The sequence below is a fragment of the Erpetoichthys calabaricus genome, chromosome 10, assembly GCF_900747795.2.
Source record: "Erpetoichthys calabaricus chromosome 10, fErpCal1.3, whole genome shotgun sequence".
Taxonomy (NCBI): Eukaryota; Metazoa; Chordata; class Cladistia; order Polypteriformes; family Polypteridae; genus Erpetoichthys; species Erpetoichthys calabaricus.
This window is the reverse complement of record NC_041403.2, coordinates 137,480,835-137,500,549: the sequence shown is the minus strand read 5'-3', so window position 1 is coordinate 137,500,549 and position 19,715 is coordinate 137,480,835. Positions and strand designations below refer to the sequence as shown.

General features: G+C 40.7%; 1 protein-coding gene across 1 annotated transcript in view; it reads right to left on the bottom strand.

Moving 5' to 3' along the window:
- slc13a3 (solute carrier family 13 member 3) overlaps nt 1-19,715 on the bottom strand; it is a 129,793-nt gene that overhangs the window by 16,187 nt on the left and 93,891 nt on the right. Inside the window, exons 10-11 of the mRNA XM_028811932.2 lie at nt 6,739-6,851; nt 1,354-1,515 (exon numbers count right to left, since the gene is read on the bottom strand). Coding sequence (XP_028667765.1) covers nt 1,354-1,515; nt 6,739-6,851 — 275 coding nt within the window. The remainder of the gene's footprint in view (nt 1-1,353; nt 1,516-6,738; nt 6,852-19,715) is intronic.

Below are 19,715 nucleotides of genomic sequence, written 5' to 3'. Positions count from 1 at the left end.
TAATGGACATGTCGATTATGCAGTATGAGTTATGTGAGAATTTTTTCACTTTTTTTATCCCATGGATGTTTTTTGCACTGCTTGTCACTGGATAGAACTGGTCACCAATACAATCTATCACGTGATAAACTGTTTTCTGTCTATTCTGCATGAAAATATATTAAGAACTTCTTTTGGCCATCACTGCAAAGCACATGAGGTAAATAACATTTTAAAAAATCATTGTTTTTGTGTAGAATATGTGATATAGCAGGTCCACGGCTCAGAATAAAAGCCCAGTTTTTAAAAAATAATTGCCGCACTTGCGGCCAATAGAGAGGGCGTGGCTTGGTAGTGTGGCTGGAGCGGTTCTCGGATGTGACGTGCTGTGGGTGTTTCTTCACTAATATGCATAGGTGAGGAATCATCCACATCCGTAATTAATGCCGGGAACTGCTAATCGCCACACCTTAGCCAAGTCCTCAGGAAAAATAGGAGACGCGCGAGGTGGAGAGGAAAAGACGGAAGACGAAAAGAAAGGAAGAGGCAGAGAGCGAGAGAGCAGCATTGGGGGAAAGAGAGTGGACGAGCCAGCTAGCCAGCTGAGAAAGAGAAAGGTTAGTGCGGACAGGGGTCCCAGATGGAGCGAGCGATCGGCGCTCGTGGGACAGAATTGTGCCCACTGAGTTAAAGAAAGAGTGGGTACGATCGGGGAAATGTCCACCCTAGGGATCCAAGGGATGACTTTGAGTGCAAGAAGGAAGACGGGAGGACAACCGACTCCAGGTGGTCAGGCAGACGCCGGTGGAGGCAGCCGGGACGGGGGTCGGTAATATGAGGACTGCGGTGGCTGAAGTCTCTCCCGCTAAGCATACCTTGAAAGAGCTGGAGAGACTGGGAAGGAGCAGAGCTTGGCTTGTGTGACCCCAATGTTGTCGGCAGGATTTTAATCTCGTTTTAGTCTTGTTTTAAACGTCTGGGATTTTTACCTGTTTTTATGGATTATTTATTTATTATGAATGTTTTGATTGCACTGCACCATTTATTTTGAACACTGTTGTTGATTTTGCTGTTTTTAAATAAAACCACTTTGGCACCTTTATGCATCATTCCCTTGCTTCATTGTGTCCTCACTGATCAGCTCATCTGGTTACATTGCCAACGGTTCAAGAGCTCCCAAAACAGAGACAGGAGCCTAGAGCAGAACCCACATCATCACAGAATATTCCTTTAAGACTGTTTCATAAATTAAGTGAATTGCTCAACCCTGCCCATTATCTTCTCTCCTAGTTCTCTAAATCAAACTCTCCACAAATAACTTGTGTACCCCATTGTCCACACATGGCTATCCTGAGGGGAACAACTGCCACTTACCAGCTCGGCCAGAACAGGCAGGAATATAATGATGGTGGCCGTATTACTGGCAAACTCTGTGAAAGAGGCGATGACCAAAGTGATGAGCAAGGCTGCCACTCCTGGCGGCACACTTTCTAGCGGTTGAAGACGGCTGCCAATCCACAAGGATAAGCCAGATTCCTTTAAAAAACAAGAAAAAAAAAGACAGACTAACTTCAAATCTATGTGAATTTAATTGGGAAAAGAGGATTCATAGTCTTGGCTGTCATGTCTACAAAAATGAAGTATCTACTATATTTAATGCCTTCACAGTTGAGAAAAGGTGCCTAGCCTCCAGGGACACTAGAGCAGACTTTACCAAGTGTAGATGATGACAAATAGATGGCAAAACAAGAAAACAGGAATCTAGTCTCCATTCTGTGGGAGTTTGACTGTTTTAAGTGTTCAAGAGCACAAATGATTCATTCGCCTTGGAGGATTTTCATTAAATAATTGTGTAGCAATCTCTGGATGTGAATTTTATGCTTGTCGGTATTTGTCTAAATTAATAAGAAAAATAGCCCATGCAACTTGGTGACTATTATCAAGGGGGTACTTTTTCCTTTACATAAATTTACAAAAGATAAACATTTGGTGCTTCAGCACTTCCTTAAGTAAAAAGGGATTTGAAATCTACAACCTCACAAACATGCATGCATTATGGATTTATTGCTTTGTTATTTCAGTAGGCAGGCTTTCACTCAGGTTTGGTATGAGAGCCTAATTTAAAAATTGTGATTCACGTGTGCTTTGGAGAATGACAAGGTGAAGTCAGACTGTGTGGGCTGCATTGAATTTGAGCTGTAATTTAAAGGAGGCAGAGGGGAATAAAAGTATTGTACTTCAGCCCCCTTAATTAGAAGGCAGTCTCTTTCATGGTTGACTTCTCCATGTTGACTTTTCTAAGCTAGTATTATTTTTTTATAAATGTCAATTCGCCTAATGTTCTGCTATCTAGTTGCTGAGTTTAAGTTCGAGTTCAATATTCTCTGTGTCAGAAGCAAGGAGCAAAACAGAAATAAAATAACTCAATAGACCCAGGAACACAGAGACTGAATATCTTACATGCCATTTCATTTAAAAAAGAGCACCTGAAAACTGAACAACTAAGCAAGTAAACATGACTGCTTTTTGTTTATAATGCTGAACATTAGAAATCTGACAAATAAGAGGAGACTGTTCAGTTCATCTCATTTTTTGGTATGCTAGCAGCAAGAAACTGTTTAAAAAAGGTTTCAATTCAACTACAAGAAAAGGTTCTTTGTTTCTTTCATTATTTTGAATGCATCTCCCCTCATCTGCATCAATGTCTATGAAAATCTTGGATACCTCAGGACATACCTGTTTTCATGACATGACAAAATTCTCACTCAGGTAACTCATGCAGTTGTTAAGTTATGCACAAGCTGTACACCATTACACTAAATGTAAACATCAGAACATTAATTCTGTTTAAAACAGATAAAATCAGACCAATCAGATAGCCTGAGTTTGTGATGCTCACACCTATGGCATTGGGCACATCGGCAGAACAGCTGAGTTTAGATGTGTGTGTGTGTGTGTGTGCAACCTGCAATGAAGTGAAAAATTAAGTCACCAAGCAGTCAAGGCCCACGCTTCCTGTAAAAAATTAGGCCATTGTACAGAAAGTGACTACGCATCTTTCAGTGATGTGGTCAAGAATACTTCTGGCTAGTTGTGATGTTGAGCTTTTGACGACAGCATGTTTATAATGTGGCCTAAATCATTTCAAAAACTCTGTAGGATCTTGTGGCCATGTAGAACTCTCGCTGTCTGCTGTGCTGCTATAGATGTGAGTCGTGTTAGCACAAGGAAAACATACGTGTGTGTGTTTGTTATACTGGCATAACATTAATGAAGTTGAAAATATGAAGTTATATACAAGTTATTAATGTTAAGTACAGTTCAGATAGATAGATAGATAGATAGAGTGTGGGATATGGCCAGCCATTCATCCCGGCCAATACCCCCAGGCCGCCAGATGGAGCCCTTTCTGCAACATGGAGGTGCCCCGAATTCCAGCAGGGCCTCATGGACATTGGAGTTTTAATGCACAACCCTGTTGGATACCATGGGGGCCAGGAGTCGCTGCAGGGAGACCCAGGGATTTATATTTTCCGTATAGCAATGGAAGTATTTCCAAGGAAGAAATTATATACTTCCGGGCTGAAGAAAAAAAAGAAGTTTTTACCTGACCCGAAAGTGCTGGATAATCACATGGACTGAGGGCTCAGAAGCACTTCTGGGTCGAGTACTATAAAGGACTGTGGGAAATCCCAGACGTCGAGCTAAGTTGGGAGGCAGGGTGGCTAAGCGTCTGGGAGTGGGGGATTGTTTATTTGAATATTGTTTATTGGAGATTTGTGGAGTGGAGGGTGCTTTGTGCACATTATTATTATAATAAATTCAATATTTGGACTTTTACCTGGTGTCTGGCGTGGTGTCCGAGGGTTCGGGGGGGGGGGGGGGTATGTGGATGTAAGACCTTCTTTATATATATTTATATATATAGTGAGATAAGAACAGCCATCCCAAGAGAGGCCCAAGAGGAACAAAGGATGAATTGGCCAGCTGAACGAAAAGAGAACTTTGTGGAAGAACTAACGGAAGCCGGAACTTGGGATTGATTCAATTTACCATGTGCTAGGTGGCAGTGGACCACACATGAGAACCCAGTTGGAACACCCTCAAGGATGCTTGGGATATGGAGTCCAGAAGTGCAGCTATGTCAGAGTCCCTACATTCCAATAGAGGGTGCTATTGGGGGAGGACCTCCCTACTTTCATTATGGCCCAGAATTCGGGGCTTCCCAGAAGATATGGCATGGTTTGGGGCTCTCTAATTGTGGTTACTCTATATATATATATATATATATATATGTCTGCTACTTGATGACATTTTGGCAAACAGATGCCTGCAGTAGAATGAGCATCAGCATAACAGATGGCAGACAGGCTGCTTTAGAAAATGTATTACATTTTCAACAGGACAAATGCTGCAGTAACCACTCATGGCAATGACAGGCTACTAGTGGGTGTCAGCAACAAAGTATCAAGATCATCAAATGGAAAGTGTGCTAGATAATTGGTGGTACTTGTAAAAACTTTTTGCAATCTTTCCTTTATGAGTATAGAGGAGGAACCAGGGACTATATGAACTAGGGTCCTGAATCCTAAATTTTACAGAAGACTGTGGGATGGAATTTCTGTTGTGGCACACTGGGACAGTTCAATATTTCTTACCTGGCTCAGAGGCCAAACCAATAACTGAACAAGAAGGAAGGCGGAGCATTCACTGCCTCAACCAGGTGCCAACACCACAATGGAGATGCTGGCCTCCTAGAAGGGCTCAGTCAAGTATCCTTACCTGGCCAGGAAGCCACCGGGGGTTAACTTATGTGAACTTGTCAATTCCCTGAGATACTAGTTGACAGCATCCCACAAATACAGTACCTGTAAAGACACCTGCAGGGCATGCTGGGAACTGTAGTCTCCTAGATTGGCCCAGTTGGATTCCAGGGGTGCCAACAGGAGGGGCTGCAGGGACTTTTTCTCCCTACTTTTGAGAAGTTTCTGCCTGACCTGCGATTACTTCCTATGAACAATACCCAGGTACAGGAAGTACTTCTGGGTCTTGTATAAAAGAAGCAGCTTTGTCTCACTCAGATGGAGTCGGATTTGGGAGAGGAGAGAAGAGAAATAATTACACTGTTGTGCCGTGTTAACAGAGAGAAATCTGTTAGAAGTATTCAGTTCAATACATATTCATTTTTTTAATCCTGGACTCTATCTGTGAGGTTGTGTTTGGGGTTTCGGGTGCTGTAATGCCCTCTAGTGGTCACAGCTCTTGTAGATTAGCTTTGCAGTTATGGCCAAATACACCAGGTTTAGTTAACTACTACTGGCCTCCCAGCCTTTGGGAGGACCATTGCATCACTTCACAAGACCCCAAACTAGGTATAAAGGGGGTAGTTTTTGTCAATATAGCAAACATGCATCTGGTTAACAGGCACAATCAGAATACAAGGAGAGAGAGAACTGTGAAGAATAACAATGGAGGTAGTTCCCATGGTGCTCCTAGTCAAGTATTTGTTCTTCTCTTTTCTGCTTGTATACTTCCATTGTGACAGAACATGCAGTGAGCTGCACCACCAAAGAGAACAAAGCAGATCTTTCTAGGCTGAACTGCTGTTGAAGTAATTGCTCTATTATATTTGGTTACAGGGAACACTGCTTGTACTAAATTGTAATATAAACTGGGTTTAATGTTTTGAGGGGGCAGTTGCCTTGCACAAATCGAAAGACATGCTGCTAGGTAAGTTGGCAGTGCTAAACTGGAGTGCCATGAATGAGTAGGTTGTATGCGTCTCCTTTCCAGTGTTAACCCCACCACACCAAACACAGCTCTGCTCCAGAAGATACAGGTTCAGAGAATGGAAGGATACGTCAATTTACATAAACAAATGAAACATTGCAAATAATGTTATCAATAAAAATTAATTGCCAAAGGGCAATCAAAATTCAAGAAATCTTTAAAAATCTAAATACTTTTGCCCGTCAGCACAGTGGGACAGAGGTACTGCTGCTTTCTCACAGTAAGGAGACCAGGGTTCACGTTCCAGGTCCTCCCTGCGTGGAATTTACATGTTCTCTCTGTGTCTGTGCGAGTTTCCTCTGGATGCTCCAGTTTCGTCCCACTGTCCAAAACATGCAGGTTAATTCTATTGTAAGGTTTCTAAACTCTTTTGAGACTCCCCCCAAGAGTGTCCCGAAGTGCGATCGCCATGTCTGGGGAAGACAGCCTATCAGTTGCTGGGGCAACCGCAGGCTCCTAGTGCTGTAACGGCTCACAGCAAAAGCAAATCCGAAGCAACTGCGGTCATGCTTTAAGTGCTGTCATTGATGGCTGATGCAAGGAACATTATAATTGCAGGGAACAGTATTACTTGGCCACAACCCTGCCTGATTGCTGTTTCTGTGTATAGGAGAGTGTTAGATCCCGCTACAATAAATAACTGTGCTGTTCCTGCTTCAAGCTGAATAAAGCTGGTTTTGCTAAAGTACTGAGACTCCGCCTCGTGTTTTGGGGTGCAAGACAGGGACTCACACGTCACACTATGTGAAATGGTGACGCTAAAATGACCATAGTATGTCTTTAGTGTGTAGGTGTGTGTGTGTTTGCCCTGCAAACCCTGTCCAATGTTTGTTTCTGCCTTGCGCCCTACGCTAGCTGCAGCAATGTCAGGCCCCCCCTTGCAACACTGCCCTGGATTAAATCAGTGAGAAAATGACATGCCATGACTTCTGCCTATTACAAAAATTAAATTCTGATCAAAATATATACCTCGCATCCTTTTGCCATAGCAAATCCTCCTCCCAGAAGAATAATGATGTTCCAGGGAACGGTTTCTTGTGCTTTCTTCCAAGATAAAAGTGGTTTTGTTGCAAAATTTGGAGCTGTAAATAATAAAATGAGCACAAGTTATGTACTGGTATTTACGCCAACAACAAACAAGGTGGAATGATAGAGCAGTGGATGCTGCTGCTGCTGCTTTTACAGTTCAAGCTAACTGGATTCTAGTTCTAGCCCATTCACAGCCTGACTGGAGTTTGTATGTTTTGCCCACATCTACATGAGTTTTCTCCACTTGCTTCCACATAAATATCTGGACTTGGTGAGAGAACAGGATTAACTGGCATTTCTGAATAGGTTTGATGTGAGCAAATGTGTGAGTTTTATGTTTACAGAGAAGAGCAAGTGTCCTTTGTCTACCATTGATGCAAGCTGTGGATCTTGTTGAAAGCAGACTGCAAGTACAAAAGGGCAATCAGTCAATATGTCCCATGCTAATCCAGCTGTGAGGCAGGTTTCCTTAAGGAACACATCTGGCTGATATTACAGAGCCAGTTTTATCACTTTGGCTGTCCATACTCCCATTTTCCCATTCCCACTAAATTCTGGACAGGCTGTTGTGTTACTTTTGTGAGTATATTTGTCTATGTATTTAGAAATTTGCTTTCTTAAAATCACACTTTTTAAATTCTAGAACTGATCAGTGGATGTCGCAACACTTGCATTTTCAGAATTTTTCATTCTGTCATTTTGGATGTTAATATTTTAAGAAGCTTTTGGATTTCCTATACTACATGTACAAACTCAAACATCAGTCCTTCCAGTCACCTCTTTATAACAGATGTGTTTGTACCATTCCAGTTTTACTTTATTGCCACTCATAATTCTCCTCCATATTCCTCATCTGAAGCATTGGCATTTTCTTCATTCTGATTCCATTACCCTCCCAATCTCTGTATTTACCCTGTGGCTCTTGGTTGTTCCTTTTCAATATTCAGTCCTTATATCTCCTTCTGTGAATTCCTACCGATACCCATGTGTCCCCAGTCTTATGTCAGTACTTTGGTGAACTAGTTTATTTATGTATTTCTGAATTTCCCAAATTATTTGTATTACGTTTTATTTAATCAGGGTGTTAACCCTGACTTAAATGCAGTTTAATTTGTGTTGAATTTAAATATCTCTACTGTGCATATTATGTGTTTTGTTCATTTTTGAGTAATGTATTTGTTTGTTACTTTTGCATGTTTTTGTTCAGATTTGTATGAATGTATTTAGTTATGTGCCCTGTCCCCTTAAGACACTGATTTAGGGGATAGGGCCACCATGATTTACAGCTAGAGGACCATCCTCTGCTTTTACATTCTGGATTTTGATTCTTGCTTTGTGTGTGTGTGTGTGTATGTGTGAATTTTGAGATTTGATTTGTCAACTGGACTTTGTTGTTAGTTTCATCTTATTTTTTGCTCTTGTTCATTTTTAATAAGTAAATCTTATTTACAGAGAGCTAAAAGTTTTGTTTACAGTTTTTCCTTCTCTTTGTTAATTTTTGCTTCAGAAGATTATTAAGGATTGTTTAATATTGGGTCTCCCCTTTTGTGCCAGCATAAGCTAAATCTTATGTAATGTTAATGGTAGAAGCCATTTGGAACAGTAGGCCTCAAGCCTAGGCCTAGAGTTTGGGGGGGTTTCACCTTATTTTGCTGTTTTTGGAAGGATTTTACAAGCAATTTGTAATACAATCCTTAATGCCCAAACAAATTTACTTTCATATGTCCTGCTGAAATAATTACTCCTTGTACCATGAATTTTCATCTCTGCTCAACAGTTTTCATTCAGACACTGTATGCTTCAAATCTGTGTTATCATCTTTGTACCTCAATATTTGCACAAATTTTGTTTAATAGCAATTTTCTGGGTTTACTTGTTACCTGCAAAATCCTTTATTGTCTACTCTCTCATGATTTTGAACATCACAGGCAAATTAAAGTTGACAGTACAGGCTGTAGGATTCTCAGTTAACCTAAAAAATGGACCTTAAGCTGGTTAGCCAACAGGAGACAAAGAGTACAGATAGGAGGATACTCTATGTGGAGTGATGTCATCAGTGGAGTCCCTCAGGGGTCATTCCTAGGACCATTACAGTTTTCTGATTTTATATTAATGACATCGATTCCAATTTAGTTAGTAGACACTAAGGAGGAGGCAAAATTAATTCAAAAAGACCTGGACAACCTTCAGAACTGGAAGAACACCTGGAAAGTCCAGTTTAATGTAGAAAAGTGCAAAGTGCTACAGGAACATCAATTTTACATACAAAATGGGAGACACCGTCCTAAAGCAGATATCCTCTAAAAAGAACTTATGGGTTTAAATTGATATCTTTTTGTTGTCCAAGCAATGTTCAGAAGTAATTAGAAAGGCAGATAAAATGTTAAATTACATAGTAAAAACTGGTGAATATAATTTGAGGGATGTTATACTAGGGCAGCACGGTGGCGCAGTGGTAATGCTGCTGCCTCGCAGTTAGGAGACCTGGGTTCGCTTCCCGGGTCCTCCCTGCGTGGAGTTTGCATGTTCTCCCTGTGTCTGTGTGGGTTTCCTCCAGGTGCTCCGGTTTCCTCCCACAGTCCAAAGACAAGCAGGTTAGGTGCATTGGCAATCCTAAATTATCCCTAGTGTGTGCTCCTTGCAGTGGGCTGGCACCCTGCCCGGGGTTTGTTTCCTGTCTTGCGCCCTGTGTTGGCTGGGATTGGCTCCAGCAGACCCCCGTGACCCTGTAGTTAGGACAGGATATAACGGGTTGGATATTGGATGGATGGCTGTTATACTAGACTATGTAATGCAGTAGTGAGACCATATCTGTAGTATTGTGTGCAGCTCTGGTCACAATGCTGCAAATAAGACATAGCAGCACTTGAAGCTGTGTGAAGGAGAACGACCGGGTGCATCCCAGTACTTAAGGACATATTGTACTCTGGCAGACTCAGAGAATTAAACCTGCTTAATCTCGAGTAGAGGAGACTGTGTGAGAACCTAATCCAAGTCTTTAAAAATCTTCAAAGGCAAGCAGGTTGAGCAGAATTCTTTCAGTTTAAAGGTAAATCACATACTTGAGGATACCAACAAAAAGTTTTGGTAATAGCACATAAGACTGAAGCCAGGAAGCACTTTTTTAAGCAAAGAGTTATGGGAAGCTGGAACAAAATACCAAGTCATGGAGTTGAAGCAGAAACCTTGACAACATTTAAGGAGTATCTGGATGAGATATTAGAAGAGCACAGCTATTAGCTGAACAAACAAGCTTGATGGACTGAATGGTGTCCCTTCTTTTGTCAACTTTATTATGTTATTATGTTCTATAAAGTTTTCCCACTGTAACACAGAATTCACTTGTAATGAACATCTAATTACCGAATAACAAGGTCAACAAATTGCTCTGTAAAAGTCTCCCTTGGCATGGCTATTGGAGCAGTTTAAATTTATTGGGAGTTAAAAAAAGGCAGACTTGAGCTCTTTGTAATCTCACAAAGGTTGCCATACTGTATATCTAAACAGCTCATTATGAAGAGGTAAACAAACGGACAACTGTTCTTTAAAGGCTGAAATGGATGTTTTACAAAATAAACAACAAATCAGCCAATTATAAAACAATTAAAAACACATAAAAACTCTCACATCGTTTACCTCTAGAAAGCACATACCAAACATCCCTATCTTTTCTGAGGTATGTTAGCTCAGTAACCATGCAGTGGAGTCTTGTAATTCTACACTTCCTCAAATATAAAATCCCTTAGGCAGGTAAACAATTAATTAGGCATTTAAGTCAGTCTTGAAGCCATACTGCTTTGTCATTAAAATTTCTTCTGTTAAACCACATGAGGCCTGACAGCAGCAGACCTTAAACCAGACACTAATCAGATTTTATTTCCTTGACCTGCAACTCCTGATTATTCCATTTCCAATATTATTAGAGCACCCGCATCAAAGGCATACCTTACCAATTTTCTATATTTTCAGAAGAATGTGACCAATTACTTTTAACTACAACCATAATATTTAAGGCAGACAATGAGGCTTAATCTGCTTTGTAAGTACTGTAAGTAGCACTGCTACACTCAGACTCTCATGCTTCAAAGGTAATAGAGCAACTTTGAGATAAGCAAAGCTTCTGTTCTCGATATTCTTTTGCACCCAAGTTTTAATACACTGGCAAAAACGGTGTGTGCGAGCCCTGTTATGAAGAGGCTTGCCTTGTGAAGAAGGGGAACTACAAAACTAAGCAAAAAGCGCTTCGGAATTCAGGGAGGAGCAGCTGAGTGAGAGAAAGAGGGACCTGCGTTATGTACAAGTGGCTTTCCAAAATGAAGGGTTACCCCATGATTATGGAAGACTGAATTCCATGGAAAGATGAACCAGATTATAGGAAACTAGAGGTGGTGGACTGATTGAGTTAACGAAAATAAGGCAGGTAGGTAGTGGCTAAGCCAAGGGCACAGTCTGCAAACAACTGTAACTGTACCCAAAGCTATCAAGGGTCCCTGGATAAAAGTGTTATCTATACTAATAAAAGGCAAAGCCCTCACTGACACACTCATCACTAATTCTCCAACTTCCCGTGTAGGTAGAGGCTGAAATTTGGCAGGCTCATTCCTTACAGCTTACTTACAAAAGTTAAGCAGGTTTCATTTCAAAATTCTACGCGTAACGGTCATAACGGTCGACAACGTCCGCCATGTTAAACTTTCTTATTTATGGCCCCATCTTCACGAAATTTGGTAGACGGCTTCCCTGCGCTAACCGAAACCGATGCACATACTTATTTCGGTGGTATGACGCCACTGTCGGCCTCCATATTGAACTTTCTAACGGTCTTTGTTACTTATGGGCCCATCTTCAAGAAATTTGGTACGCGGGTTCCCAACGCTAACTGAATCCCATTTACGTACATATATACATCCATAGCCTGCAGCTCGGTCAACGTGTGAGGTGGCGTTTGGTCCCCCTTCCCCACACCTCCCACTTAATTGGCTGCCTGCCTATATAAGGCCGTCCGTCGCTCCGGTCTCTTTATTCCCTTCCTTGCTTTGCCACGGTATTCATGTCTCCCTGCTGATAACTGCAGCCTTTTTATTTAATCCACGGCTTCTCCGCTGTTTTATTGTTTGTTTATTACGATTATAGTTATTGTGTAGGTATTTTAGATTTAGTTTACATTGTTCAGGTACCCATTTCCTTTATCATTTCAACTGTACCCCCATTAACATGTCTATCGAGGTGATCACCATCAATCAAACAACTTACCAAGTGGTTTCCATGCCCGGAGATGGCGACTGCCTTTTCCATTCTCTGTGTTACATATTGCACGGCCATATCAGGCTCACTCTTGATATCTGGAGGAACATTGTGTCTTATGTATTGAATGACTGGGACAGGTTCAAGGTGTGGACTGATAACGGTACAGGAGATAATTATACTACACAGGGGCACTATAAGAGTGAAATGCCTTCACCTATGGTTCTGCATGTGAGTTGATGGCTGCCGCTGAATTGTTCGGTTGTCGCTTTCAAGTGTACCGAAATGGCCAAATATTTTACACCTTTGGACAACTGCCAGTGCCTCTTAAACATCTTAGATTTACAGGTGACGATTTGAGTAGTGGACACTTTGATGTTTATGAATGTTGAAACTCTCAAAAGCTGGATGCGAAGTTATCGATGAAACCCATTTCAATTCAAACGCCTCCAATTTCCAGTAAGGCTCTGCTTCGCAATGACAATTAATAAGTCTCAGGGACAGACTCTACAAAAGGTTGGCATTGATTTGAGGAAAGGTTGCTTTTCACATGGCCAACTATGCGTTACATGCTCAAGAGTAAGCTCAGCGCACAGCTTTGTCATATTACAACCAGAGGGCCGAACTGACAACGTGGTATACAAAGAGATCCTTAACAAATAATTATTGGTATTTTTTCCCTCAGTTTAAAAAGGTTTACTTTTCTTCTTAATAAAAATTTTAAAGCAGTACTTTGCCGCTGCAAAGCATGGGTATTTTGCTAGTATACAATAAGAAGAAGAAAGGCTTGTTTTGAAGAAGTGAGGAGCATAACTGAACATGTGAACATACACATTTAGAGGTTTTTGAGGATCTCTAATTATGTACAACTATTAACATATTTATATTGTACATTTGTGTTCAGCTTCCTCCACCTCTCCAGTTCTCTACATGCTTTTAAAGCAGCCCTGTTTTTCTTCTGCAATGAACAGCACATTCATTTTAATATTCACTGCACTGCATGTTAAGCTTCACTAATGAAGGTCTCACTACTCGGTTTCCTCTGCAAAACTTACATAACAGCAAGTAATTTGTTACACTCTCTAAATAGGCTCGTTGTTCCTTCTATAAGTGTAGGTCATGTCTGTTTAGGTCTTGACACAGTTTGCTTGTGATGTGTTCCACTTACACAAGGTACTTTAAGATATATATTTGTGAGCTGTCAGCAAGCTACTGGAGGCTTCTAACCTTTAGCCGATTTCCAGTTCAATTCAGCATGGCACATTATTGGGTGAGGGGCAAGCTAAAAACAAGTATTATGACTAGACACTAAATCCCCCACCAACTTGTCTTCTTGCATGTTAACTTGTACTACTTACATAGCGGTCCTAGCAAGCAGTAAATGGTAAACAAATCTTTGAGGCAGAAAGCTTGCCAACCCTATAAAGAAGGTCTTTAAACATTGTCATTGGAGATACGTGAAATATACAGTGCATGTGAGAGACGCCCTCCAAGGCGAGACTGCTCTCTTCAGTTGATGCTGTAAAGGCCTGTGGCGTATTTAATATTCATTAGATGAACTCTTTTTTTTTTTTCTTAAGTAGAGTCCCTTTTGGGATATTTTGCTTTTATCACAAGACAGGAAATGTGTGAAGATTCATGCTGTATTTTAAGAGGTCATTGGTAAAGTATTGAAACACCAGTCAGACCATTCTCCTTCAGGTTTTACTTTTAATGTATGCATCCAGGTGGCACGGTGGCGCAGTGGGTAGTGGTACTGCCTCACAGTTAGGAGACCCGGGTTTGCTTCCCGGGTCCTCCCTGCATGGAGTTTGCATGTTCTCCCTGTGTCTGTGTGAGTTTCCTCCGGGTGCTCCTGTTTCCTCCCACAGTCCAAAAACATGCAGGTTAGGTGCTTTGACGATTCTGAATTGTCCCTAGTGTGTGCTTGGTGTGTGTGTGTGTGTGTGCACCCTGCAGTGGACTGGCGCCGTGTCCGGGGTTTGTTTCCTGCCTTGCGCCCTGTGTTGGCTGGGATTGGCTCCAGCAGACCCCCATGACCCTGTAGTTAGGATATAGCAGGTTGGATGTATGCATCCTTTGATGTTAAAGTTTAGCATCTGAAGAATTTCATTTAAAATGTTTACACAGAGAGCTGGGCAGCATGCTGGTGCTGCAGTGGTCAGTGTGGTTTTCATACCATAAGCTAATGATCCACATGTTGGGCTAATCAGAAACTCTAAATTAACCCACTGATTATGGGGGTGGGTTCATTTGGGCCTTTTAATGACCTGGCATCCCATCCATTGTTGTTTCCCAATTTCTGCCATGATAAAACACTGGCACCATGAAACAATGAAATGGATAACCAGTTTAGAAAGACAGAAACAGAGAACTGTGAAAACTCATACTGGCTCAGACCTAAACTGCATTATAGCAATAACAGCCCGACAGCGATTATGGGAATCAACATCTTTTAAGAGGAAAAACAAATGTAGACGAAAGAGTGGAAAATTATTGTATGGGATTATAGCAGGAGTAGCACCATGAAAATCTCTGTAGGTGTTTTGTTACAGCCAGGGTTTGTTTCCAAGCTTATGGTTATTTTCCTTTTAGTTGTTATTTCTATTATTGTTGAATTATTAATTTGAAATGTGTTTTTTGTTGTTATATAATTTTTGTTGCCATTGTTTTCTGAATATAATGTTTAGTTGTTAAGCATTGTGCACACAAGCCTCAAGACTAAGTTCATTGTGTTTTGTGGATGGAACCCCAAGATGTGGGGCCACCATGATGTAAGTGTCAAGGGACCACTCCTCATTAATTGTTGGAGAGTTAGCCATCTGTAGCCAACAGTTATAAAATGTGCCACTGTGATCTGTAAATTTTATTCCACATTGCATTATTTTACTTAAGATGGGCAACTGAGCCCATGAATAGATTCAGCTAAAGCCTTCAAGCCACACAAGTGAGGTGACAGAGAGAAGGCACAATAGAGATAACAACCGACAAATGGAGCAGAGCAGGGGTACACTTGTTTGGTGACAGTCAATTTATGGTCACCATTTAACAAAAGATTGTATCCCATGTTTGGAAATTGCATGTTCTTATTTTAGAAACAAAGACTATGAGAAAAGCATAAAGCTCTGGCAACTGCACTAAAATTTGAAGCTCTACAGACAGAGGGAAGACATCACTCCAGCCCAAGGCTACAAAAATGTCTCCTGCACTCTTGATGTGGTCAGGGCCGACTACAGATACCCCACGACTGCACGCTTTGCCAGGAGTTTCCTTTGAAATTGTATTGTTGTGAGTGTCAGCCAGTTTTAAAAGAAGCTAAGTGTATCCTATACAGTTGTGCTTGAAAGTTTGTGAACCCTTTAGAATTTTCTATATTTCTGCATAAATATGACCTAAAACATCATCAGAATTTCACTCAAGTCCTAAAAGTAGATAAAGAGAAACCAGTTAAACAAATGAGACAAAAATATTATACTTGGTCATTTATTTATTACTCTATTTAGTGTTATTTGTTTTTCCTTTCTATATCTTAAAATTACAGTTGTACCACTAGGGAAGGATATAAAATACATTTGACTTAGTAAAAGCTGCAATCTCTAACAAACATATTCCAAAGGAGTTGTATTTGTATTCAACATGCTGGATTCAGCATCATCATTTGTGAGTTTTGGATTTAATGGTCCATCCATCCATTTTCCAACCCGCTGAATCCGAACACAGGGTCACGGGGGTCTGCTGGAGCCAATCCCAGCCAACACAGGGCACAAGGCAGGAACCAGGGTGCCAACCCACCGCAGGGCACAGACAAACACACCCACACACCAAGCACACACTAGGGCCAATTTAGAAATGCCAATCCACCTAATCTGCATGTCTTTGGACTGTGGAAGGAAACCAGAACGCCCGGAGGAAACCCACACAGACACGGGGAGAACATGCAAACTCCACGCAGGGAGGACCGGGAAGCGAACCTGGGTCTCCTAACTGCGAGGCAGCAGCGCTACCACTGCGCCACCGTGACGCCCTTAATACATTACCTAAAAAATGACCTTAATACGTTACCTAAAAACAGAATGTAAAGATAAAAACCCGTCTACTGTACAGTACTGTACTGCTATGTCTCCCACGGTGCTAGAATGTAAAATATTGATGTTACCACTATACGTACTGTAATTCATACAAGCGCGTTTTCTTTGGTGTGCGCTGTAGTTTACTTTGTTATAAGCAGAGTAAATACATAATAATTTCATTTAATTAAAACACAGTAAAATGTAAGGGTACTCACCAATGATGAATGATATTGATGATGATGATGAAGTAGCTGCACAGGATTTAAAACTCCTCGGGTGGCTCCTCTTCTTCAGGCGCTTCAGCAGGAGTCGTATCTTTGGACGGGTCTTCCTCTGGTGGGGTTTCGTGCTGGGCTTTTCTTTGTAGGTTTCAGGAACGTTGTGATAGGAAGTTGCTACATTGTCTCCTGTAGCGAACTGCTGGTACAATTTCCATGCTTTCTCATGGATGATGTTACCATCCAAGGGAATGTTCTTCCTGCAGTCGGTGATCCACAATGCCAAGGCAGAGTTCATCCTGACCATATTTTTATTCCTTACGGTCGTTACCTGTTTGGCACTATCACAGAAACTTACAAATTCGGTACTCCAGATTGCTGCTTCGTTCTTCTTTATGTAGCATATGGTGCTTTCATTAATGCCATAGTGGCGCGCTACTGCAGCATAACTTTTTAGTTCCCGGAGCAAATCCAGTAGTTCAACCTTCTCCTGGAGTGTTTTAAACTTCTTCTGGCGCTTAGGCTCAGTTCCAGAAGCCTTAGAAGGTGCAGGGCGATTCAACGACATCGTGTGCATTTAAGAATAACAAAACAATATGCGTCACAAAGCAGCAGTCAATCATCAGCAAGGAGAAATGAATAACGCTCTCGGATTGGCTACTTTCACCATCCCAAACCGCATTTCCCTCAGCGGTTGCTTCCTGTTCTCTCTACAGCACAGTATTGCCATGAAAAAAGCCATAAAAAATTGCAGAGGATATTTGCACTTTCAGCTAACAATTAATAGTTAGGTTCTAAGAAAAAATCGGGGAACGACTGAGTCCGTGAATCCTGAACCGCGACTTTGCGGGGGTTTACTGTGTGTGTGTATATACAGTATATATATTTTTTTATTTTTTACTTTTTAGTTTTTGAGTATTTTGCAAATTATTTTTCTTTAATCATTTTTCATGAACGGGAAGCTTCTTTAAAAGTATTACTTAATATATCTTCTTTGCAGGATTATTTGAACACTAAAAAGAATTATATTTTGGTCTCTATTTTCTGTTCAGGCTCTTATGATATTAGCGCTCGGTCGCTGCGAAAGAAAAATAGACGACAGAACGGCAAACTTACGCCAATACTTCTTCAACGTGGTCATCAAGGCTACCCCTTCTCAAGAGTAAATAAGTAAAGTCGGCACGCATATTTACCCACTCCACTCACTGGAAGAGGCAAGTGGGAGAAATTGGAGGCGCCTCTCACTCGTATGCTCCTATATCGCATTTTATTCTCTCTCCATCATTGTTGTGTGTGCGTTAATTGGAATCGCATAACCATTGACTACAGCAAAATTTGTTACATAATTGCATCGGTTTTGACGGATTATTGTATTGTCATCAATACTGAACACGCATGCAAAATTTGAAGAAATGTGCTTTGTCAAAAGTGGGTTTAAAATCAGTTGCAAGATTTGACCCAGACAAATAAACAGACAGAGGAGTTAAATAAATTAAATTAATTTAATTAAATAAAATCATTTAATAAAAAAGTATGCTTGTGACTATCACAGCCAAGTCTGTGTTTGTCCCCTGCACCCCATCTGTCAGAATGACTTCCATGCTGTCCTGTGTGATTGAGCACATTTGGCTTTGGGAATAGAATTTTGGTCACATGCAGCTTCGGGAGACTTTACAGGAAAGAGGCGAGTTAAAAAAATACTACACAAACATTTGATGCTTATTTATTGTAACCAAAAACCTTAAAGAGTGTAGACCCTTACATTAGGTAGTGTAAGGAATTTTAAGCACTTGGCACATGGCCACCGTTAATACACACATTTTCTACACTACCTCTCCGAGGTGAGCAGTCAGTGATGTATTAACATAAGGAGGGTAAATCAAATCAGATTGGTAATTTTAGCAAAAGAAAAGCTACCTGTGAGCTGAGGGCACATGCCAGAGTCAAAGGAGGTGCTGCTGCTCAAAGGATGAAGTGACAGAAGTGACACTGGAAGTGCCCCCATCCCTTCTTTTGGATCACCCAAGCTGGGACTGCATAGCTAACCTTATTTAAGTATGCATATTATGCATATATTTAATCAGCAGGTACGCTGCAGTTCACTTTTTGAATTTTGGATATTGGCTGTCACGTCACTATGGCAACAGGTTCAAAGTTAAGTTCAGGTTAACACAAAATTAAAGCTTACTTTAATACATTTTACATGCACAAACAAGTTTGAAATTGATCTAATTTGTAAAAACTATTCATGCTATACTACAAACTTGCAAAGGCCTGATAGGATCGAAATTGATTTTTTTTTAAAGAATGACCCTCTTCTAGCAGTATAGAATGCTAAAGCCTTTTTAATATATCTAATAATTCCTTGTTATTGCTCTTGAAGAGCTGTTCCCAGAATGAATAACAGCACTTCATGTTGCACTTCAGGGATCAGACAACCAGGTTTTGAAAAGATGGACTTCTTTAAACCTGTTCAGTTAAACAAAAACATAATAAGGAGAAAATGAACCGCAAAGAGTGAAAAAGATGCAAAAGATGCTGGGGTTGCTTAGAGTCAACACTCAAGATGGCACTCCATGTATTTGCTTCATTGCTTTTAAGACTGAACTGAACAGATTTCCTCATGATATCTTTTCCTTTCTCATTCATCCAACTTTGTAGCTTGCTTTTTGCAATACAGCAATGGGGGTCTTTTTAAAGTAATAAATAAAGGAAATGCAATCCAGCTGCCCCACTAAGGAAAATGACTGAAGAGGATGAAAGATTATTAAGATTCCTCTTAAATTATACAGCCATCAATTCATTCATTTACTGATGTTTATCATCCAGTTTTCCAAAATCACAAGGGGTAACAAACTTGATAATGTCAAGTACAAGGCATGCAGACCAACTGTGTACTCACTCAGGGAGAATTTATACATTTTCCTAACCTGCATGTCCTTGGAATGTGGAAGGAAACTAACTCCATGGTTACTCTTACAGCAGGGCGTTAGAATATCATAATATCTTGGACCAATAGCGTGAGTCTTCCACATTTGACTTATACAACAACATTATAAAATACCAGAAATTACAGTATATGTTAAAATCAACTCCCAACTTATCGGCGGGAGAACTTACCCGTGAGTATATATGGTACTTTACCATTGATGTAGGACTAAACATATCTATAAAACTCAAAAAATTATCCAAGACTTCATGCTTGTTTTTGGATTCTTGGATTCTACATTTATATTATAAAATGAAAACTGAAATAGCTGATTGGCACAAGTATTCAGTCCCTTTCCTATGACCCCTGAAATTTGACTCAGGTACATCCTATTCTAGTGATCGTCATTGAGCTGTCTGTACACTTTGTTTGGAGTCCACTTGTGATCACTTTAAT